We start from the raw sequence: 25449 nt of genomic DNA on the forward strand, positions 1-25449 counted from the left end.
AAACGATTCAGAACACATACACATCTAAAACAAACCAAAAGCTGTCAATTCGTCACCAATAAAAGAAGCATACCTCCTCTCCCCAGCTTCCTCCTCAGTACATTTTGTAGGTACTAGAGCTGAAGTGGCTTCAAGCTTGCCAGTCAACCCAGCTATTTTCTTCTGATCCCTTATTAGACATTTCCCCAAAATATCACACACGCGCACACACACACGCGCACCCCACCCCCCTTGCTGACATATAACAGCTCAACCACACAGAGATTAATAAATAATCCATAATTTTCTGGTATTTAGTTATATATTTGAATTCCATCATATCAGTGAGGTACATACATGATTTTATGAGGGCAGACTCCAAACAACTGAAATGAGTCTTCATGAAACATATGCTGCATCTAAAGGTCATAAAATCTTCGTAGAATAAATAGTAGATTTCATATTTCAGTTTCAGATTTTTCTGCGGTAGACTAGTTATTGTAAGCATGGGTAAGGGGGGTGTTGGTAGTTTATGTTCTTCAGCAGAGACAATGATAATTAGGTTTGCCTCTTGTTGTACTATGTGCAACTTTCGGAACAATCAATCAATTAAAAGTGCATAGCGTTGACATAATCATGCAACTTGTGGTAGTGCCCTGTTTTAACCTACTGGTAGTGCTGCCCACAAATTTGGTATCCACCATTCAAAGGACTCCTTAGTTGGACTTTAAATCCTTCAATGGACGTATATCAACTTAAGAAAAGTTTGTTTGTTGTTAAAAATATGTGATTTTAAGCTGCCAGTTGGATGCATTATACAGCAAAAAGCGACCACACATTTGTTTACAGTGGTCTAAGAAATATACGTGAATTAGATAATTAAGGTCAGATAGTATGAAAACGGGTCTTGTTTAAGCTAAATCAAATGCGTTGCCATTACACATCCTTCCACCCATTCTACAAAAAAAGCAAGGAGGACCTGGTAATTTGATTGGTTGCAGATCAGGGTGATGACCAAAGAGGGAATTGTTCACTGATGGGAATGTAAAAAATTAAATGTCACCCCTAAGACACTGCTGACATGGCAAACAATTTGATAGTGGATATCATTGCTAAGAACCTTCCTATCAGGTTTAAAAGGGAGGGACAGGAAGTTCAAGCGAGCTCTTTGTGACTCTAAACTAAGAATTGACTTTCCTACTATGCACAAAAACAATATACAAAAGAAGACATGTGCTAGTTTAGAATATTTTTTTTTCATCGGCTCTCACGTAAAGTAAGGGTGGTGGTTTAAGTTAAAGTCGGGACCTAGATAAGATAAACAGGAGTAAGAATTTGGAATGGTTTACCCCCAGAAACCAGACTTAACCCCGCCACTACTTTTTTCAAAAAGGAAGTAAAATCGATTCTTATGGCCAAATTCACCTGAGTAAGGTCCAAGGAAATTCTGAGATCAAATGTACCCTCGCTACTACCCCTACTATGACAAGGTACCATCTAGGCAATTTAGACATTATATATTCCTCATGCCTGACGCAACAAGATACTGTCGTGCTGTACCTTACGACTTTGCCTTTACAAAATGTTTGTGTATACGTGCTTTCACTTGCCTTTTATGGTTGTATAAAGATCTTTGTTTACTGTAAAGCGCTCTGATATCCGCAAGGGTCTTGTTCACACTCTATAAAACTTTCAAAATAAAATAAAAAAATAAATACAGAATTGGTGACCATTAAAATAAGAGTAGTGGATCATATGCTAAAGGAAGGTTGTCCAATGGATACATAGACTTTAGTGATTGGGCGACTCACAAATATTAAAGTTGGTATCTGGGGGCACCTCTAAATGTACTGAAGGAGGAGTACATGGCAAACTAAATGAAGCAGCTTGGAAAACCAAAGTAAAGGAGATTGGTTGGCGCACAGTAGTATGGGACCTGGTTTGTCACATACAGTGCAAGTGATTTATTGTCATACTGAATATGAGCTGTGTTTAGTACAGTAAATACAAATTGTAGCTTGCAGAGCTAAGCATCTTGGCATTCTTTTCTACAAAGAACCCTCTCATATTGATCGGACCAATGCAGGGTACTTGGCATGCTTCTTGCAGTCTGACCTTCTTTGGAGGACACCCCCTTGTATCCAAGAGAACAGCAGGCATCAGTAGTTGAAGTATGCATTGGATCCACACTACATAGCAAGTAAGCATGGGCGAATTTTGCGAATCTCGCGTTTGCGAATTTTGCGGATTTGCGAACTCGCAACCCGCGAATTCTCGCGAATTTGCGGATTTTTATTTTTTTTTGTGTTTGCGCGGGTTTCTGCCAGTTCGCGAGGGTTTTGTACAATTTCGCAAACGCGAACTTACCTGTCGGGTCGAAAGTTTTGCGAACTTGTTGTTTCTACGTGTCCAGCCTGTTTGGGACACTCTTCTTCATCACTGCCACCCTCTGTCACCACTGCCACTCTCTGACTACTCATGCCACCCTCTGTTTCATCACAGCACCCTCTGGTTGTCCAGTGTACATTATTGTGGCAAAGCAAAGCACACCTTCCCTGCCTCAAGTGACCTGAATTAATTTGGGGCTGATTAATGTGTCACAGAATATTTTTTTAGCTGGCACTTGCTTCCTTAGTCCTTCCTGATTAGTGATCTTTTGCACTTGCTAAGTGCTTTCATTGTTGCAAAATTAGTTACAACACCTGCCCTGCCCCAACTGACAATAATGAATTAGGGGCTGATTAATGTGTCACTGGATTTGAACTTCCAGCCTGGCTCCTGCTTGTCTCCCTTAGCTGTAATTCAGGACCTTTGTGGCATATGTGTAACTATTCTGAGGGTCAGAGCAGGGTCACATAATAGTTGCAAGTAGGCAACTGAACTCTGGAGGGCCCCCTCAGGAAGCACTACAGGAAATGGCTACTAATGATGAGCTTGAACTTTTGAACCTGGTAAGTAGTTTCAGTTTTGCTAAGATCGTATTTCTGCAATTTAGCGCTTATTCGCGGGGCGCGAAGTTGAACTGGGAAGCCGCGAACTCACGCGAACAGTGCGAGCAAGCCATAAAATCCGCTGCTCGCGGATTTTGCGGGAATTCGCGAATCTCGTGGATTGCGAATTTACCGAAAATCCGCGAGCGGAACGGATTTTCCGCCCATACTTAATAGCAAGAACACTTGCTATGTAGGTCTGGCTAAGGCTTTCCTAATTTCCAACACTTGCAAAATATGGCAGTACACCTAGTAGGAGCTACCATCAGTTTGAACATGTTTCAGAAATATGTTGGAAGCTTTGTTGACTCATAACAAACTCAACTCATAGCTGTTTGCATAGTACAACACGGCTTCTGCATTCTGTCCTCCAATTTATAATGGACAGACTTTTACTCCTATTTCCCGTCCAGAAAGCCCTACCCGGAATCACGTGTTCTGGTTCATTTGTAAACGTGGAGGCCGATCCTTCTCCATTTTGGTTCCTCACCACTGGAATCCTCTTCTCATCTCTCTATGTCAAAACCCAAGCCACACAGCGTTTCATGAGGTATTAAAACACCATATTTTCTTTGCACCCCCCTTTTGATTGTGCCCATTGCATACCTTGGGTATTAGATCAGTCTTAGCACCAAGAGGTCCTCTAACAATTGTGCACTTTAAAAATACCACAATCCACCCATCCTCATTTACAATACAGTGAGAATTGTGTTTTCGGTTCTTTAAAGTAAAAGTGGTGTTTCCACATGTGAAGTAAATGTTTTGTGTCGAAATACAAAAGTAAGACTTGTGGCTCACGCATTAAATACTTATTGATTACTAGCAGTACATAGTAATGCTGTCATACCTTTTATTGAACAATACGAGCACTTATCAACAGAGGTGCTATATTTTTAATGCTGCAGTATCAGAACTTCTTAGCAGGAGTGCTATAACGTCAACAGCAAAATAGAGGTACTTAATTATAGGCAGTGTTAAGAGAGCGGACATTTAATAAATAAGCAGACTCCCCTCTTACCATCCTTAGCAATGACGCTCATTTGCTCAATTCAAATGGCACATTTCACAATCTCCCCCTTGGCAGGATGCCTGTACGTAAAGTAAGAGACGGTATATTACTATATTTTAAAGTTGCGTTAGTAAAAATGATAATCTAGCCCCATTGTATCTTCATCTTTCATGATGTTCGAAATCCCTAGCGAACTTTGTTCCCCTAGTTGCAACATGCAAAACACACATTTTATGTGCACGCACATCCTGGTAATGAAAATACGTCTGCGCCTATATGTTAATAGGCGAAGCTTTATTTAACATTTGAATGACTAGAAAAGTTATCAGTCACAGATATATGTCCAGTACATCAATTATCAAATTCCAAATATTGAAAAATCTATAAAATGTCTTGCATCTCGTAGTAAAAAATGCAAAATTGGTAATTTTACAATGTTTTTATCATGTGACTAGCACTCAACTTGTCTTTTGATGTAACTTTTGTAAAGCGCTCTGATACCCTCATCAGGTCTAGTCCGCGCTCTATCAAACAATAAATAAATAAATAAATACTTGGGACTCTGAAATCAGGATGGTTGCTCAGCACACTGAAGTGTAAGTGGGGGCTCAGTCCATAGTAGACAATCAGTAGTTCAACACCCTCAGTAATAGAGTTTACCCTGAAAACTGCAGTGATTGCAGTGGTCCAAAACACCAAACAAAAATGATAGCTAGACATAGTAAAGTAGGTGAAGTGCCATTTCACATGAAAGTGAAAATGATGGCTTGGAAAAGAGCGTGAAGACTCAACTGGCTGGGGAAAGGGTACACACTAAAGTAAAAACAGCTGCTAACTACACTGTAACATTTTTGATCTGCACAGCTATAGTGAGACAGATTTACTGCCATTGTAATTGGCAAATTCGGCCAATTAAACATTTTAAGTGCTAAGCACTAGCATAAAGTATTCATATTGCAATTGTACATACCTTATCAGAGCTATCAATGGTTACAGTGAATGGTTCTATAATGTATATCTAATTTGTTTCTAACGAACGTGCATAGGGTGTGGAATGCTGTGGACAGCAAAGGGTGTATATAATCCATTTAAGAATGATATAATAATATACTGTAGGTCAATGATAACAACTTGTTTATATATAGCGCTTCAGGTCGCACTCTATCGTTTCTACACTCTTTTAATAACAGGTATTACTATTACTCAATTTAATCGTGGTCAGTTTACCTCGGAATCAGCTTTGCTGATTGAACTCACAGTTTGCAGACCACCGCATTTGTGGTAATCGAGTATATAACTCACTGAAGCATTCTGCTATCAGCAATGTGTATTGTTGTCTTCCACCATGGCCCTACGGGATTTAGTTGGTTTAAAATTGTTAGCACATGTCTTTGGTGTACGTTTGACCAATCACAGTAAAGTATTTTAAATTGTAGATAACATGCATCAATAATGTCATAAATGGGTGCATCAACCTTTTATTTTCATGCCCCTTTTCACACCCCCTCCTCTACTTCGCCGGACATTCGATCGGCTCATGGCAAAACAACTGACCTCCCCTTTATTTTTCATTGGATTCTTATCCCCTTTTCAGTTTTCGTCTGTTTAAGATAGCGTGCCTTTGACGGTATAATGCGAGCCAATATAGTGGAGGTCGTGTAGTGGGATATATTGTTTTCTGTAACTAGAAGTTGTACTTTACGTTCTGCATTGTTATTGAAACAATGTTTTTTAACTTACACTTTATTTACTAATGCACCAAAGAATGGGACCCTTGAATAAAGGTACCTTCTCGGTGGGTTACAAAGTTTCACAATAATTCTATAATTCGCTTGAACGTTCTGATCGTCTAATCTGGTATTTATTATTCGGCAAGTATCATATTTCTGAAAGTATTTATCGACTTAAAAGTCTTTTTCTACCAATTCCGAAGCTGATAGTGCCATATGACCTCACATGGAATGTCACCAGGAATCATGTCCTATAGTGACATCCGCAGGTGGATATCTTTCCATTTTGTGTCTGCTTTGCTCTCAATAGTCGAGGGACTTCTCAAGCTTGTACTAGTTTAGATATGTGTGAAGTTAATTTCTCACTAATGTTACACAGACTATGGAATATTTGGCAATTTCTCAAAGTTGTAATATGGTGCCAGAATCCTGAGTTTGAACTATTAATGCAAAAATATTGTAACTAAAATATCTTGTAGGGACATATTAATACATATATTTAAAAGTACTCTACTTAACTTCACATTTATGTATTTAACGATATATATTTACCCTTAGGGCACACGGATGTGGAGTTAATGATAGTAAATGCACATTATCTACCCATATATTTTACTGTAACAATATCCTGGTGACCAGGCTAATAGCCAAATACAGCAATAAGCAAATGAAAGATGACCAGTTAAATTTGAGAAGGGCCTTCCATTGCGCAGGAGCACATGTTACCATCTTTTGAGTAACTGTTAATCCGTTTGACCTGGATACCTGGAAACATTTTTTTGTTGAAATCTGCTGGTTATACACCACATGATAGATTATGTGGCCAATGCAGCCAATACATTATTATGCAGAAAATGCTACAGAATCTCATAATTCCAGTGGTCCTGATTATAACTCACCTTCGAAATCCAATTAGTAAACAGGATTGTTTTATTGTGGGTCTGATACAAAAGATAACGAGGGAAATCTTAAAGGAGTTGGAGGTAAAATCACCACTTTCACTTCCACGTCATTACACTGTAATTCCCATATACCTACTATTTATGGAGATTCGTGACATTGTGACCTAAGTCTTCACACTAAAGATAACACCACTTGTGGTGCGGAATTCAACTGCTAAAACTAGGTTTATATCGCTGTGTTTCTTTTTCATGTATCACAGTAGAGTACTCATTTGCCACTCCAACAGTGTACACTTTCCACTTTGCCTGTGAAAGAACACAGGGGCTGATTACGATGCGGGTGGTCCGCCACTGCCGGGCCGGCGGTGAGGACTGCCGGCCCAGCGGTGGTGAACCGCCCACCATCAACCTCAATATTCCCACTGCCAAATTAGGATGGCGGTGGGAATGGAAATGGTACCGCGGCAGACGGAAAGACTGTCCGCCGTGGTCCCTCAAGGCTGTCCTTTTCCGCCCGCCTTGCGGGACTTGGTGCAATGGGGGCAAGGCACCACCGTGTGCATTAGTATGCTTGTCTTTTGTGGCAAAGATCCCACCACAAAAAGACAGGCGGAGAAGGCGCATCGTAATTTGTATTGCAGGACCGCCGTACCTATGGCAGGCGGTCCCTTTTGCCTATGCGATCGTAATCGTCCCCACAGTCCTTTTATTGTGTTAACAACTTGCCTATAAAACTGCAGAAGGTGGTCCCTTTCTAAAGGTGCTCTTATTGCTGTGTGCACCCTTTTGGCTAAGATTTTCAGTTCAGGCAAAAAAGACGGACTCAGCAGAAACATTTACACATATTGGTGTCAAATGCATGCAAGCAGAAACTATGTTGCAGCATTTCTATCCTTCCCACAAACTGTGCCAGACAGGAACCCCCTCCAAGACTTCCCCACCCCAAGTGAGCCTAATTCAGCACTCTACACAGGCGTGTGAAATCATTGAGAAGCATCTTGCTGTCACACCATATCACGATCACACATTAAATGTGTCAATAGGTCTTTGGTTCTGCAAACAGAGCATAGCACTGTTCCTTCATGTCTATCTTACCTTCTGTTTCCAGGTCCCAGTTGCTAATCTCTCAGTCACAGCCAAATTTACATGCTCTGGGTAGGTCCAATAAACGTGTTCAGTTCCAGTCACCATGTCCCCTGCACCACAAAATCCACAAGATATCATGGGGTGTTGAATGGTGGCTGACTTTGAAGCAAGGGCCCCTTGGTTCTAATCTTGACTTCCCCATCTGACCAAAATTGTTTATTCTGGTGCTAGCCAAGAACTTTTGATTTTGCTAAAATTATATACATGATATACATACTTGTAAGGGCATCCAGACAGCAGTCTTCCTCCACTGGTCTGTTATTTTGTTGTGTCATTCACATTGTTCCGTCATCAATTTCAGCATAGAGCAGGGGCAGGCGCTCAGCCCACTTCAACCACTGTATAACTTCCCAGTGAGGGATGGTATTCCGCATGCACACATAAAGTAGTTCAGTACCGGGAACTTCTATGGCAATGTGTTCTTTTGAGACCAAAGACATTTTGGGCCATATGTATCAAGCTCATTTGCGTTTGCAAACGTTGAAATTTGCAGAATTTCAGCATTTGCGATCGCAATTTAGCTGTGTGCTATGTAGGTACGTTTAAACACACTGGCAAAATAAGGAATTGCAAAAATTGCGATACCTTATTTTGCGCAAGCATTTAGAGAATCGCAATCTGCGATTCCCTAAATGCTATGCTTGTAGGCATCGCAAATTGCAATATTGCCTTAAGGAATCGCAAATTACCACCAACTTCAAGTTGGTGGTAATTTGCGATTTCTTTAAAAAAACAACTTTTTTTGCTTTTTCTAAAGTGCCATGTGGCACACATACATGCCCTAAGGGCATGTATGTGTGCCACATGTGCACACATGCACATTTCAGGGGTGCAACAGGGTGTCTTTTTGGAACCCTTGCACCCTTGAAATTGCACGCGCAATTCCCATTCCCATTCATTCCTATGGGCCTCTTGGCCCATAGGAATGAATGGGAAGCCATTCCTTAATTGCGACTCACAATTTGCGAGTCGCAATTAAGGAATGCGAGGGAATCGCACAAAAGCGAATTTTTATTTACATATCGTTTTGCGATTCTCAAATAGCGATTCTCTAAAAATCACTGTTTGAGAATCGCAAATCCATTCTTTCATACATATGCCCCTTTATCTTTTAGCAAACCTTTTTATATTGGCAAAGTTCTGACACCTCGACAAAGATAAAGTCTTACAAAACATGAAAAACATGTATTGACCAATCCAAAAGACTGTCAGACTATGGCAGACAATTTGGCTTTGCCAGTGATTAGTTTTCTAGTGCAATGCAAACTAAAAGTGCTGAAACTCCTAAAGCAGATAGGCTTGCATAGAGTAACCACTAATTGAACAGACTCTAGGAATTTCCATGCTGGAAAGAACAGTGCTGTTTTTTCGCATATCACTACTTTTCATAAAGGCCTCTCTAGTATGGGTTTTGAAACATGCTCCATATAAATTGTTTGTGCAGTGAGGCAGGCTTCAACAATCATGACAGCCTTCTGGAACTGGGACTGTATCCCGCCTCGCGCCCCATAAGCTCAATATTCTTCTGCACAGGTTTTACAGAAAGAAGACATGATTTTTGTTGCCATTTCTGTGAGGCCATGCTCAGAATCTGATCGAGTCCATCCAAACCTGACCCAGATCTGCTTGCACTTCATGTCCTGGGGATTCCAATGAGATGGGAGGCATCTGAGTGGGTCAAGACCAGACATGAGACCAGTATACTAATTAGGTCAGGTACTCTGTTGACAGGATTGGAACAGTCTTTGCTCCTGAAAAGCATTTGTGCAGACCAGCTTCTGTCATTAACTCATTTATCTTCTGAGAGATCCCCTTTCAGGAATGAGCCGATTCCTCCTTCCAGTTTTCAGGTATGAGAGAATAGCTTTAAAAAAAAAATTACAATAAGTATGCATTGTCATAAATATTAACTATCCCTCTGCCAAGTTAGGTCTACGGTGGGCTACTTTTGCATGCCCATGTATGCAATTTTGGATATGCGCCCTGGTGATAAATGGATGTGACCTTGGCTGCATTGCAGAAATTATTCATGCAAATTTAAATGTTTTGGGTCAAGGTGAAAGGGCCCATCTGAATCCAAGTAACTTTTAGATGTGCCTAAACCAAGCAGGGGCCTCAGTCAAGGGAGACCACTTTTGGGGCTTACCAAAATACCATGTCTACCTCTAGACCTGGACCATACAGGGATATACAGTCATATTTAGCGAATCTTCCCTTTAGTCCATCACACATTTCCCTTCTGATGCCAATATAGTTCTAGAGTTGAGAGAATGAAAGGCGGCTGCAGATCATTTGAAGACCATTACTATTCTCAGGAGACCGCCCAGGCCGCATGCATCATCTCATCTCTCCGGGGATACATTGCTTTTTATTGCAATCTGAGACCAGAAACCATAACGCAGAGCTGCAAAGCCCATGAAATATAGATGTAAGACCATAAGAGAATAAAGACCCTGAGGCCTACGCAGAACCCTCAAAGATCTCAGATTCATAGTTGTGATAATGGACATCATCGTACAGGTACGGGCATTTGTTATTTCTTGTCACACAGATAGTTGGCCCGAGCATCACATTTTGCAGCATTTAGAGGTGGTAATTTTGTTCACATGTGGAGAAGTATAAATTTACCTTTGCCCAAACATGATTCTACTCAATTAGCCAGCGGTCACTGTCAAATTGTGGACCTGAGAGTAGACCTTGTAGCTCAGGTCCCGCATGTCTGACAGAGAGAGGGGTTAATTTGCTTTAGGCGCCTTACAATGTACTCTTAAGAATTCCATCTAAGCATCCATCATGTTTCCGTTATCACTTTCAAATCTGCTCCCCACATTCAGGCCCTTTGCCGCACATATATTTGCAAGGGTAATAGTTGTCTTTCTAGATAGCACAGGATTAGGCTTCAGAGGCCACTGAGCGATCCTCATATATCAATCTACACCAGGGCCAGGATTTCATGTGGTGTTGTTGACAGTGATTGACCTATGTAAGTATAGCTATGATCAACTGAGCTTGTAAACAAGACATTGACACTGGTGGGGCCAGATCCTCGAGCAATAGTGACCATTTTATCTGAGTAAGAGCTACGCTGACTCCTTTAATGGCATTTTCGTTGGCTTTCACTAGTTTAGTGAAGTTATTATCCAGTGTTTCTCCTCTCTTACACTTTTTCTCTTGGAGAATAATAGAGAAGGTGTGATACATATAAATTCTAAAGTGAGTTTATTTGAAGTTGCATTAAAAAAGGGACAAGGCATTTCAAATGAAATACATATGTAGGTCATGTCAGTGTGCAGTAATATTGAACAACGTGGTCAAAACCTTTCTCCAGATCCCGTGGCCAGACATTACATTAAATAACAAGCATTTACAATGCAATGGTTTCGCCTTTGTTAAAGTTAGAGCTATTGGCATTGCTCTTGACATTATTTTTATTTATGTATTTTTTAACATAAATAAATGGCATTGTCATTTACAATGCCACTAGCTTTATCTCTCGCAAATGACACACACAGAGCCCCCCCCACACACACAGCCACACAAAGCTCCCCACACACACAGCCGCACAAAGCTCCCCACACACACAGCCGCACAAAGCTCCCCACACACACAGCCACACAAAGCTCCCCACACACACAGCCACACAAAGCTCCCCACACACACAGCCACACAAACCTCCCCACACACACAGCCACACAGAGCCCTCCACACACACCCACATGGCACAAGCAGGCAACAGGGGCACACTGAGGCACAAGCAGGCAACAGGGGCACACGGACGCACAAGCAGGCAACATGGGCACACTGAGGCACAAGCAGGCAACAGGGGCACACGGAGGCACAAGCAGGCAACAGGGGCACACGGAGGCACAAGCAGGCAACAGGGGCACAAGCAGGCAACAAGGGCACACGGAGGCACAAGCAGGCAACAGGGGCACACGGAGGCACAAGCAGGCAACAGGGGCGCACAAGCAGGCAACAGGGGCACGAAAACTGAGGCACAAGCAGGCGACAGGGGCACACGGAGGCACAAGCAGGCAACAGGGGCACACGGAGGCACAAGCAGGCAACAGGGGCGCACAAGCAGGCAACAGGGGCACGAAAACTGAGGCACAAACAGGCGACAGGGGCACACGGAGGCACAAGCAGGCAACAGGGGCACACGGAGGCACAAGCAGGCAACAGGGTCAGGAAAACAAGCACAAGCAGGCAAAAGGGTCACAAGCAGGAATTGTAATTTAGACGGGGCTGAAGTGTAGAACGGTCAGTAGGGAAGTAGTGTGGCTGGTGCAGTGGTACCAAGTGGTACCAATTATTCTGCAATTGACACTTGCTTTATTCCCACCTTTCTGTTTACAGACTACACTCCGAGCTACTGTAGTGGCAGTATCCTCTGAGCTCGTGTCGCAGAGCTGCCAGGTGGCGCAATGTATATTCAAGAGCACGCTTCTTGAAGTTACTAAGGATATACGAACATAAAGTCGTATCTTTTCATAAAATGAATAACTCTACTTGGACAATATTTTATTGTGAGACACAAGTGCTGGTTTGAAAATATTTAAGGGGGTTAAGGAGACATGGATGCAGGAGTTATTAGGAATAAAGAGGGGGGTCAAGGTGGTCTGATCATGAGGGGCACAGAGACCTGGGTAGAGCGGTTTTGTTACAGACGGGTTAAAGCCTAAAGGTAGTCTGATTCAGTGGTACAAGAGGAAGAGTTGAGGCGGTCGGGCTAAATGAGCATGGTTTAAAAGGCCACATCGCAGGTCCGTCTGAAGTGATCTGTTGTTTGCAAGGGGGCTAAATGGGGGACTGTGTAAGGTGCCCGGTCTACTCATTGGGAGTATAAGGGAGTAAAGCGGGAGGGTTACAGACGGAATAAATGGGAGACTGATTAAGGATGTCTGCTACTACGGGGTTACGGCGACCTGGTTAAAATGACGTGGTTACAGACGGGCTGAACTGGGGTCGGATTATGATGATGGGGCCAGATGGGTGGAGGGTAGATGTCTGGGTGATATGTTCTGCATACATACGCGCCCCTGCACACTTACCTCTGGATAGCAGTCCTTGGCCAGCACCTGTAGCATGGCAGTCTTCCCACAATGCACGTCCCCCACGAGGACCAGCTTACACCTCACCACGGCGGGGGCCTGGGGGCTGCGCCTTTCCTTCATACTCGGGATCTGCTAAGGGCTGGGCCCCTTGTGCTCAGCTTTACCAGCAAGATGCTGTATGCCATCAGTCCCATCAGCCTCAGGGTCAACAGGACAAACCATGGCCGACTGGTAGGAGCTCCCCGGAGGAGCTCCGAGCACTTGGGATCCCTCAAGTGGAATATCCCTGTTAGTGGCAGTCTTGGAAAAGAACAGATCCTATAAAAGTAACCGGAATCAATCTCACAGCATTTGAAGTTACTTGGGTAAGGATTGGGCAGTAATCGACGCTCACCTGGATATATCAATCAGAATGGACGACTAACTGGCCACCTTCACCGAAGCTGAGAGATTGGGGTCGATTCGGGATAACTCTTCACAGCCCACCTTCGTCCTCACAAACTCAGCCTCTACTCCCCGGTCGAGGTAATAGGCTACCCCAGCGAGATTGGAGCGGACCTCTGCTGCCACAAGACGGGGCACGACCTTTGGAATGACTGGAACAACAGGAGCAAAACCCCGACCCAGTGATATGGCGGAAGACACAGAACGGGGCTGCAGCCGACCTACGCTGTGGCGGAGGTAGGACCAGTCTATCCCTGGACGTGCCGGCAGACAAGGCTAGGCGTGGTGGGAACTAGCCCCTGCTGACCTCGTACTGGGTAGGGGATTGATTGCGGCGTGGCAGTGGTGCGGTTTGCTGGTTCGCCCGCACCACTGCAGTGGCTCCGCCGGGCATCGAGAGCTCCTCGCTCCTGGTCTCCAAGTCGGGCGAGGAGGCGGGCCCCTGAATGTAGCTGCCGGCTGCCCCCAAGCGAGTCAGGTGCCCCAGGCGGCAGTGCGACCATCCTGCCCATATCGCAGCTCAGATCCAGAGTCACGGGGGTCGGACAGACCGTGGGACAATCGCTGGATTCATCGGAGAAAGCCGCTGCTAGCCCCGCCCCCCCGGTTCGGGCCCATAACAACGCTGAGAGTGCAGAGATGTCCGATCTCCCTCTCTCTTTGTATTAAAATTTGGTGCTCAAGAATTTGCACGCAGAGAAACGAACAATTGGCCAAACAGCACATAACCAGCAAAGGGGGGCCCTGACCTAGCCTGCAGCCAGATCTTATCGATTAGACAACGACTACAGTGGTAACATCGTGGACACCTTATGGCCACTTGTACATAGTGTATTCTCTCTTCTGCTGTTTATAGCTTTATGCTAGCATTGCTGGCAACATCGTTTGGTCACAGATATCGCTTGGTCACAGATTGGCAAAATGACTGACCACAACAACAAGAGTGAATGGCCCTCCCCTGGTCACTATAATCAGTGGCTCTCTGAGGGGTGTCCAGACTACGCCACTGGAGCAGCGCACCGAGGGCCGCCCGGCTGCTGGTGCTTGGGCTCTGCTGCCTCTCAGGCTTGCCCTCGCGCCCGGGGGCTGCTGAGGCTGGAAAGACTGGGGGCAGCACGGGCTCTATGGGGGCCGCGGGGAGCTGTGCAGCGGTCAGTCAGCCCTGGCTGTGGATGCCCGGCTCTGGAGGGGGCTGTGCACGCGCTGCTGCTGTCCCGGCTCAGGCGCTGGTGGTGCTCGCGCTGCTGCGGTGCCTGGGCTGCGTGCTCTGCTGCTGTTTGGCGGGCTCTCCTGGGGGTGGGGGCTCTGCTGACCTGCACGACTTTGCCGCGCTTCGCGGTGCCTTGGACGGGTGAAATCCCGACTCCCTGCCAAGTCTCACGCTTCCCGCGTGAGACGCGATCGGCCCGGTCGGGTCTTGTAGAGCGGATGGCCCCCCTGGTCTACAGGACCCACTCGGGGGGGAACCACCGACCTCAGGGCTATCCAGGGGGAGGGAAGGCCCAAGGACCCAGCGCCGCCTCAGTCACGCGGGCGGGGGCTTCGTTTGCAGCCTGCTGGACCCGACCGCTAAAGGATTCCAGCGGGAGGGGCTGGAGCGCTCTCGCAGCGCGGAGCTGCAGGCAGGCAGAGAGACACAGAGCGGTGCGAGTCAGCGGGAAGGGGCGGCTCGCACCGCGGGGGATATCAAAAATACCTTGGCACTTGCAGGCAGGCTGGCAACCCCAAAACCAAGGGGGGAAACAAACGTTGCGGGCCCCGAGCCCGATGATTGTCTCGGTGGCGGCTTTTCTCCGGGGACAGATGCGACACGGGGCAGGAGAGACGCAGAAGTGCCGGCAATGCCGGACCAGACACGGGGGCGTTCCCGGCGTCCCGTGACGTCGGCAAAAGCCAAAGAATGTCGGGAACGCCCCCGTGTCTGGTCCGGCATTGACGGACAGGCCCCTCGTCCAATGGCAAGGCTCCGTTTACGGAGCCAGCCAATCAACGACGAGGGCCGAACCAAGCCACACTATGCAACTCAACAGGATTTCGCCTGCGCCGAAAAGATGCGCAGAGCGCATCTTCGGCGAGGCGAAACCTAAAAAGTAGCCTATTGTTAGGAAAGTGTTTAAGAACAGCTGTCTGATAGATATTCCATTGGCACACTTTCTTTTCTAGAAGTATTTTAGTTAAGGACTTAATTGGCAGATTCGTTTAGCCATTTCCATCACTGAATTTCACCACATTTGACAGTGTTTCCCCAGAGTTCAATGGTAAATGGCGAGCTTGTGTTGTTATTAGGGCCGGATTGGCCATTCATACAGAAGGTAGTAGGGCAAGGGGTCTGTAATCATCAGGGGCCAGTTGTTCAAGGCTCTGTGCTTTGCTGGCAGTGTCGGATTAAACCCTGTCGAGGCCCCTAGGCAGTCGAAATTTCGGGGCCCCCTTCGCAAATTATCTCCTAATACCCAATGCACCAAATTTTGTTTTACAAACTGGCAGCTGCCAGAAGACGAGCTTTTAAGAGACAAATGTTAGGTGAATCTGATGCCTCTGGTTTATGTACTTTAAGTTGTTAATGGGTAAATTACTTTACCACAGTATTTTCTCTGTAGTGTCTTTAATGTAAAGTTTTCATTTCTTTGAGTTGATTCATTTTTTTCTATCTTTTTTAAACAATATTTAAGAAAGCTAAATTGTAATTGTCTTTCAAGATCAAATCAATATTATTTTATCCATTGTTGCGGGCCCTTAATACGAGTAGGGCCCATAGGCCGGGGCCTACTTTGCCTATTTGGTAATATCTGCTGGTGGTACCTCTGTACTTTCTCTAGCTACTGTGATTTACTACAGAAGGCACAGCGGGGGGCTTTAAGGAGGGAGAAGTCCAGATGAGAGGGACATCTGGGAAGAAGGAGACAGAGAATGAACGGGTGGAAAGAGAGAGCCAGGTATAGGAAGGATGGAAGCATAACATATCGTGAATTTGTAAAGTGCACGCTCACCCAAAGGCATCTTGGCACCGAATAACAGATGTTTATTGTTACCCAACTCAATGCAACTCATTTTATCGACCTCAGAAAGATGAAATCCTGATTGGACCCGGCAGGATTTGAACCTATGACCATGAGGTCAAACACAGGCCCCTACAGTGGACACATTTGTACACTAAGTCCGAAGCAGGCCTGCCTTGAGTTTTTTTGCCAGGACTACTTTGGTTTCCAGGCTGGTCCTGGTTGTTATTAAGGGAAGGTCAAGTTGCTTATTTTTCCCTGGGAAATTGCTTTGATAAGGTGGAATGTGGTTTGCTGGTATAAGGTAAGAAAGTCTTCTGAGATAAGATTAGACTGGCATCTTGCCAAGATATTTTCTGCGCAAAAGAGTCCCTCGCCTGCAGAAATTAAGCAAAATTGCAAACTGCAATATTTTGTGCAGTTTTGAATAACATAAAACTGGTGCGTCCTGCAAATTCTTTACATTTTTAGATTTTTTTAATTATCGAAATTTCTCTCTGGCCTATTTGTTATCTGCTTCAGGCTACGTGCTTGTGTTTGCTTAGCATGCAAGGAGCATAGTGCTGTATTTCTAAACTTTCCAGCCTTATCCTTTGTCATTTTTATGGATAAATTCCATACTGATTGACTGGCTCCATTTAAGTACACTTTTTTATTATTTTTTTAAATCCATTGACAGACCCACGTTATAAGTGCAATCTTGTCTTTTCCATTGCAAATCTAGACTCTGGGATTAGAGTGCATTGAGAAGCCTGCTCTGACATGGCATGCTGACCTAGCTTTGGCCTGGAAAGACTGTGATTTATCATGCAGACATGTCATTATGCTTGATTGGTGCTCTTTCAGCAAATGCTAAATGCATGCCTTGTGAAGTGGTACTTAAACTGCTCTTGTTCGGCCATCTTTGTTTTCAGCGCTGTTTCGTTCAGCCTGCAGGATTGGACGTTGGGCACTCCCAGAGCCAGGACAGCAGGCAGCTGCAGCAGTGATGGAGGAAGGTTAGATTGCAGAGATATACATTACATGTCTGAGTTTACTTGTTTAACCATGCTCATTGAAGTGTACATACAGCAGGATCCAAACTGTAAATATGTACTCAGGTGCTATTCTGAAAAAACACAGGATATCCTATCTAGAAATCTAATAGATCTAAAGGACCTCTCAGATGTCCACCCCTGGGGGTACTTTTGCACACATGGACATTCAATGATACTAGTAGAAATTTGGAAATCTATTTATGTAGACCAAATCACACCATTCTGAATTCTGAGAATTAGCAGCATGATTGCACCCTCCTGAATGAAGCTTTTTTTATACATCAATAGTGAACACTGGTGAATTTTGCCTATTATGGTTAATACCACGTATTGGTCTTATTTGAAAAACAGAACCAAGGCTGCATTGTATGACGTATACTGCACTAGTGTCCTCATTATTAGACCGCCAGCTTTCGGGTTGGTATCCCCCCCAACTCGGGGTTACTGGTGGAGTACAAGGTGTACACTGAGATGATCCGGTCCCCCGCAGTAGTTATGATTTTTCTGTTTTGTTTGCTCTGGGATTTCACCTTCTTTCAGCAGGTAAACTCCCCATCACAGCAATTCCAATCATCAGTGTTCTTCCCCCATGACAGCAGAAAGGCACAATCCATCTACTCAAAAATGACCCACTCATCACTAAAATGATGGGTGTGACACCTGCATTCTAGTCCTGCTCAGCCTGTGAGTGACATTCTGCATGAGGAACATCTCGCTGTCCTGACCTCTCAACCTTCTGACATTGGCACGAACAGTGCAGCCCTCAGATGTTTTTAATTCCTTAAATGCAGACAATTCTTAACTGAGATGGAGACTTCCAGGTCGCCCTCATGCCTCGTAAATTATGGGTCCAACTAGACTCCGTTTTACCCTGATGATTTTTTGTGTCTAGTTGGAACCAGCCATAGTGTTATCTCTCTCACCAGAGAATTGCATCTATTATTACTCTGACAGCTCTACCTGGAGTTATCACTCATAATGCATTTCCTTACTTAGGTCATACCTTGGGCCCATACAAGTCTGGATGTGCCTTCAGTTCCTTGAATGGAATGCTGTAGTGTAGTGGATGATCTGATTCGTAGTGGAGTAACCAAACCAATCCTGTTCCTATACAGGCTATACGGCTTTGCCTCATCCCTCACTCATGGCACAAAATCTACATCGACTCTTTGCTGTCTTTTAAAGGCCTCACAAATGATCTCTCTTTATCTGTCTCTTCCATAAGATAAAGCCTTACAGGAGACCACCAGCTTCTTCTCTACTTCAGATTATCTAGTGCTGTACACACTAATGGGGGTGAGGAACTTCTCACTGGCATACCAGGTGCCACCCTGGACCTGCTGCAGGCTTCCTTCAATGTTTCTCCCTGTTCACCCATGCGCGAATGAAATTTAAACCTATTTCTTCCAGCCAGTCAGCTGCACTGCCTCTCCTTGCCAACATCTAGTTTAAGGGTTACTGCATTATACAGATGAGAATCCGAGCTACCAGAGTGGAACCCTGTCTGTCTTCAGCTTCCTCTAGAACATGCGTAGCATGCCCTTGAGTGACTTGAGGTCCAGATGCAATGAAAGTAAGGACCAGGAGACCAGCATTCACCTTCTATGCCCTACAGTTTGGAGTATGTCCCTCCCACTAACCTTAAGACTCCCCTCATCTCTAGAACAATTTAGCAAGGTCCTTCAGACCAAGCAGTTCTTTCAATTGCTATGCCAACAGACCTAATGGTGCTCCTCCCCCTAAAATCTTGATAAGCTGTCTGATATATCACTAGCCCTACCTGTTTTGAACTTTAGACAATTCACCTGCCATATAAGCTTATAAGCTACCTTAATATTTAATTATGTAAACCTCTCTTGACTTGATCCCTACCCCTTTGCTACGAACAGTGCCCCAGGACCCTAGAACCGTGCAAATTGTAAACAGATATCAGAAGTCGATGTATTGATACACTGAGCATAATCTTTTTCATGGCAAGTGTTTCATAAGTTTCACACAAAGCAGACCTTACACTCAAACACTAAACATAAATATTTATTGTTGGATCAGTTAATACTGAATACTCTGAAATGTGATTCTTTTTGCAGCAGCCACCTGAACATGTCACTTCATATAGACTTAGGTGATTGTATAATTCAGTAGAGGTACACCTGTTGAGCCTGTGGAAGTAATTTTAATGGCAGTTAATACCATTGCTACATTTTATTTTATTTTAATAATTGAAGAAAATAAAATGCAAAAGCTTGTAGTATGTTATTGGTGAATGGCCCTTTGAATTCATATGGCCCCAATCCGTTCCACTTAAGGGGATCCACGTTGGAGGCTAGTCCCCTTAGTGATGCCTCACAGCGGATTGTCTCATTTCTAATTTTATGCAAAGTGCAAACCATTGCATCACTTCCCCTTTTATGATATGGTGGTCTAAGGTCAGGGCCCAAAAACTGCCTTTGGGTCTATAAATGGGGAAAATCTAACCCAGTGTTTTCCGTGCTGGGTGCATACACCCATACTTTCCACCTGCAGAGCTGGTATATCTTCTATATAGCATAATGACTGAACACCTGTTATTGTCAGTAATTCCGGGTCCGTTATTACCTTGGCCCTCCTAATGAAGGTTACACCAGTGAAAAGGACCAGCTGTCTAGACCAGGGGCGGTAAGGTGTGTGATCTTGCAGATTAATATGAAAGCACTCGATCTTTGGTAGGTGCAAAGAGACCCGCAGAAGCATGTGATCTAAGTCCATCACTACTCTATCGCACTGAACTCGCCTATGATTAGAGTAAATACTTAGTCTCTTTCCTCATCTCTATCCCAATGTATTCTCAGTCTATCTAACCCTGAGGTGACAGTCCTCCGATGGATCTTGTTCCGCTGATAGGAGGGTGAAAACGAGGGTTTCCCAGGGACATCGGGCAGCTGCTCAATGAGGACCAATATTTAACAGCCAAATCACCAATTAGTCCCACATTGAACCTTTCTCTAACTGCACAGTTTTATGAGACAGCAAATAGCACACAATAAGAGTATCAAGCAAGTCAAAGTTTCTTAGTTATTGTATTAAGGTAGTCAGAATTAATTATACAAAGTAATCTCTTTAGCAATTTAGAAAACAGTATTACAGCTTTAATTAGAGCACCCAGCATTTGGGCAAGAATGCTTTTTAATTCACTTACAGAGTTACAAAGTCCTGCTACCCATAAGTCAGAAGTATATTTCTTCAAACTAACAGAATTGATCCTATCAGGCGAGGGCGAAAGTAAAATGTATGTCTCTAAGGGCGAATCCATTTAGAATAAAAACGTAAGCAAAGAAGGAAAGTTTTGGTTTGGCAAGAAAGATCTCACTCCATCTGCTACCGAATGTAGCATCGACAGGTAGTCCAAAACCAGAGTATGGTTTGATACCTCCAAAACCAGTCAACACGAAAGGGAAAAATAAATTGAGTGCAGAGCACATCAAAAAGGAATTGAGTGTGTTTAAAGGAAAAATAATTTGAGTGTGTTGCCCTTCCTTTGGGGTTTCTTCTTCATGCTACAATGTCCAAGTCATATGGCATCACATCACCATCGAAAGACCATCATGTGTCCAGAATGTCCATTAAATCACCTAGATAGCTGCAACATGGTTTCCTATGCTTGTCACAAGAACCAATAGATTTATAAGTCCACAGCTATTATTGATAGGCAAAAGAAACATAATAGCAATGCACAGGACAGTATAAATCATGGTTCTCAGTCATGCTATTCAAATGGGAATAGTTTTCAGAAAAGTAAAAGAATGTTCAATTGAGGTACATGGAATGCAACATTATACTAAATCACTGAGACATTGTTAAACTTTTGAGAAAAGGTCAATACTAGAAACATGTCTCAACAAGAAGTCCTTAAGTTGACTTCACATTTTCTTCTCTCCATTAATTCCAAGCATCCTTAATTAAATAAAATTCATAGTAACCCTAAGAAATTACATTCAATATTTAAGAATTATTATTACAAGACACTAGTTAACTTTAGGATCACCTTATTTAATGAGGAAATTCATTACATTCATATAAGTGCAAGTTTTCCTGAATTAATGCTATAAAATAATTTTAACATTTTCATAAACTATATCATCTCTACGAAGCTGAAGACATTTCTCTTTAGATAGGTTCCCCATAGCTGTTAGTCTACCTCCTTTGCACGCGCTGGGACACTCCGTGGAGTAGCTGTGCGCGTTATAAGTGCCAATAACAATAATAAAGTTTCAAGCTCATATGTCATTGTTCACCAACTATACCAACGATGTTTCTATGCCCGGGACTCTCCACAAATGCATTTCAATAGTACTAGGACACTTCACATAAAGCATTACATTTGCATATGTATCTGTATATTGTGTTTAAAACCACTCTTTTATGGGGCTTTGCTACTCTTGTCTCTTTCACATTTCAGGTTCGACCTATCGAATGTTTGCAACGTGTAATTTTCAAATTCATGTTCAGTTTTACTTATTGTCCTGTGTCATGTTTATACATTTTTGTGCGCTATTACAAGATTGGGTGAATTTAAACAATATGAAGCATTCTGAAGTGTAACTAAATTACTGAAGGAACTGTAGACCGTAGTATTATTTTGACGTTTTCCACTTTGCCGCCCTCACTTGGCAACGAGGTACACGGTCTACCCATGGAAGCTCACACATTCGAGCTTTTGTAGAAGAACTGTTCGTGATATTTATTTATTTAGTCACTATTCGTCTATAGGGGAGACCCCTGCCCTGGGGCTTTGGCACTACGTACAAATATTTATTGCAAAACCATTGGCAAACAGAACTCATTGTTTGTCAAGCAGCGCAAACCTGAGGCCAGAAAAGCGGCTTGTTTTTTACTAGAACCGTATATTTTATAAGTGGCTGTGGGAATTCAGTAGAATGTGCTTTTATTTCCCGCCAAACACACATAATCCTTACGAGTGAGGTTACCACAGGAATGTCGTGAAAATGGCGGGCACAGTTCTGAGGAGTCCTTGGGGCAGAAGCGGTGTTCAACAGAGCTAGCGATTTAGTTGTCGAAGTCAAACTCACCCCAAACAGTTTTCTGTAAATAAAAAAAAATAAAAAAAATGTTCTTTGTGGAAAGGGCAACCGAAATGAAAACAGGTCCATAAATCGTGCTTTCGGGATCTTCTTGTGCTAACCCTGTTCTTTGTTCAGACACGTTTACATGGCTTCACTGTTTTACACCAATTATTTCAGCTACATTTCCAGGTCCTTAGTGAAAGAAACGTGTCATTCATTATCCAGGACCCAAACAGCAATGCTGTGTGTCAAGTTGTTCTGACGTGGAAGTGGGCAAGCCAGGAAATTCATGGGAAGAGCCAAGCCAGAACTGAGCAAGGTGCCTCACTCGGCTCTAAGAGCCAAAGCTGAGCCGAGCCTTCAAATGGGTTATGTCTTGAATGCTTTTGTTTCATTTTACTACATTAAATTATACCAGTGCTTTGACAACTGTTAAAAGTAATATTTTTTTAAACGTGAACTTTTCCCCTCCTCCAGTGCCCTGACAACTCTACCATATGAGAAACAAAATAAAGTCAGTTAGTTATTATATTTACAGCCTATATAATTATATCTGGAACATTTTTGTCTATTATTCTATAAAAAGTGATGCTTTTATATACTACGCATTCTAAAATAAATTTCCCCAAGTTGTTCGTACATTTGTCACTCATTTATAACGACGCACGGGAAAGTAACGTTTTTTGCATAGGATCACACAATTTGTGTAGGTGGGAAAGCAGAGGTTTGAATCCAACACTTTTATGTATCGTAACATATTTAATTAAACAGAATTTGTTAAAATTATTTGACAATGTACAATTTAGCCACTGGATGAATATCTCCTTCACATTCCCTTTTACCACCAAAGGACAATGTTTTATGTTCAATTATTTTGTGAGATAAATTAGTACACAGTGTTCAATAAATACAAATATCATGTTAATTCAATTTGACGCTATATAGGTATAAGATTTAAAAGTGTCTTTCTTTAAAAAAATAACCAAGCTGAGTGTAAGAGAATGCTGGAGACTATATTTCAATGTTGACTTAATAAAGTGTAAAGAGAGAATGGCTCAGCACCTCCATGACAGCAATTACTTGGATTAACTAAAGAAAAAGGACTCAGACTTGCTGCAGGTCTCTAGTGAGACTTTTGTGAAATGGAGCTGAGCTACAGACACACAGCAGAAAAGCACTTCTTGTATATTTCGTATACAGTGCAGTCTTCCTCTTGGGTTTTTTTCTGCTCAAATTGCAGTGCTTGTTGTTTTTTTTGTTTGGGGGTGGGGACTATTTTGGCTCAGCAGTCACCATGGGAAAAGATCCGAGCTGCCATATTCAGACATTCAGCCTCAGCTTTTCACCAAAGAAACAGGCTTGGTGCAGTGGTAGTCACTTTATCCAGATCATGGAGGGAGAGGAAGTGACTTGATATGCCACTTCCACCATGGCACCAATTGTCCTATCACATTACATTAAATCCCAAAAGATAATGGCCTTGGTCTATTTTTGTGGAATATTCTTTATTGAAAACTCGAAGCTGCATTTTGTTCACAATGCATAGGTTTATAGGCACAATTCCTCATGTAGTAGAACTACTACTACTTTAAGGCTTTCATATTTTATGAGAGTTTTAGCAAGATCACAAGCACAGCAAAGTACTGTACAGGTGTTGCAAGCAACAACTTAATGAGAGAAATTACTACCCTTCCGGCTAAAAGATGCGATCAGATCTGGTGTTATTTTGAGCTCTTCTCGATTGAAGTCCTCCTTCTGTCCAGTCATGCCTATTATAGGTATTTTGCATTATGGCTACTATGCAATTACTTTTGTGAATCCTGTTTCACCACTTCCGCCTATTTGCCCTTGTATTCTTTGAGTTTGATGTTTTCGTCATTTCTCTATTGACTTTGCTCTGCTAATAATAACATGTTTTTATATAGCACTAGCTTACCCGTCGCGCGTTGCTGCGATCTCAGAAGAAAGGAAACTTGTTATGATAACATTTCATTTACATTGTGTCATTTTTATTGAAACTTATTCATTTTAATATGGAAAACATTTTAAAGTGTTTTGATTTTGATTATTTATTTGAGTGCTTGTGGATACACAGTATTTTATCTTTTTCCATCTGGTGTGTACACGAATAAATCAGAAGGTTTTCCGACGTGTGAGCTGGCCACATACAGTTGTCCATGTGAGAAGCACGGATTCTCCTAAATGTAGTCCACACACTTGCAGCGATTGTCCTTGTGCTTTGTTGATGGTCATTGCAAAAGCGAGTCGCACCGGAAACTGTAAACATTCAGTATGGAAAGATTATGAGGGCCCTGGGGGGCCGGGGGGCCGATATTTAACACATTTTTTTTGTTTTTCCAGAAACCTTCGCGGGTGTGTACTCAACAACTTTTAACAATTTATTATTTTTTTTGCCACAAACCTTTGTAGGAGTGTACTCAACAACTTCCAAAAGTTTCATGGCGATCGGATGAATGGTGTAGTAATGCATAAAGGACAAACACACATACTTTCGTTTTTATATATATACTAGCAGCCCGCCCCGGCGTTGCCCGGGTGCAGAAGGGGGCTGGGGGCTGCATTTTGAGTGTTTGTGTAGTCCCGGCCGGGCCCCCCGCCCGCCCCGACATTGGTTGTACTGCTGCCCGCCCGCCTGCCTCCCGGCCGCCTCCAGCCCGCCCCGGCGTTGCCCGGAGGCAGAAGGGGGCTGGGGGCTGCATTTTGAGGATTTCTTTAGTCCCGGCCGGGCCTCCCGCCTCCCGCCTCCCGCCCTCCGCCCTCCGCCTTCCCTCCTCCCGGCCTCCCGCCTCATGCCTTACATCAGCAAAACTCCAGACTTAGCCCCCACTCCCGGCCCCCGCCCGCCCGCCCCGACATTGCCCGGACCGCCTCCCGCCTCTCGCCTTACCTGAGCCACTCGTCACTCCTCGCCGCACGTTGGCCCTCGTCACCGCTCCTCCCCGCGCGTCATCACGCAGGTGTAGGTCGCGGTCAGCGCTACGTCGCGGCCGACGCTTGTTTTAGGGGACTACTTTTTTTGAAAACTTTATTTTTTTAATTTACGTTTATTTTTTATTTTATGCAGCCTATGTCCATCTA

The 25449-nt window shown here is 43.6% G+C and overlaps 1 protein-coding gene across 3 annotated transcripts in view; it reads left to right on the forward strand.

Annotated features, from left to right (window-relative positions):
* Nucleotides 1-25449, forward strand: part of CREB5 (cAMP responsive element binding protein 5) — a 1158307-nt gene that overhangs the window by 885687 nt on the left and 247171 nt on the right. Inside the window, exon 2 of one of the 3 annotated variants that reach the window (XM_086941710.1) lies at nucleotides 17168-17251. The exons of the other annotated variants lie outside the window; for them this stretch is intronic. Within the exon in view, the coding sequence (XP_086797836.1) occupies nucleotides 17168-17251 (84 nt within the window). The remainder of the gene's footprint in view (nucleotides 1-17167; nucleotides 17252-25449) is intronic. 3 annotated transcript variants of the gene reach the window in all.

The sequence above is a fragment of the Lissotriton vulgaris genome, chromosome 10 (assembly GCF_964263255.1).
Source record: "Lissotriton vulgaris chromosome 10, aLisVul1.2, whole genome shotgun sequence".
Classification (NCBI taxonomy): Eukaryota; Metazoa; Chordata; class Amphibia; order Caudata; family Salamandridae; genus Lissotriton; species Lissotriton vulgaris.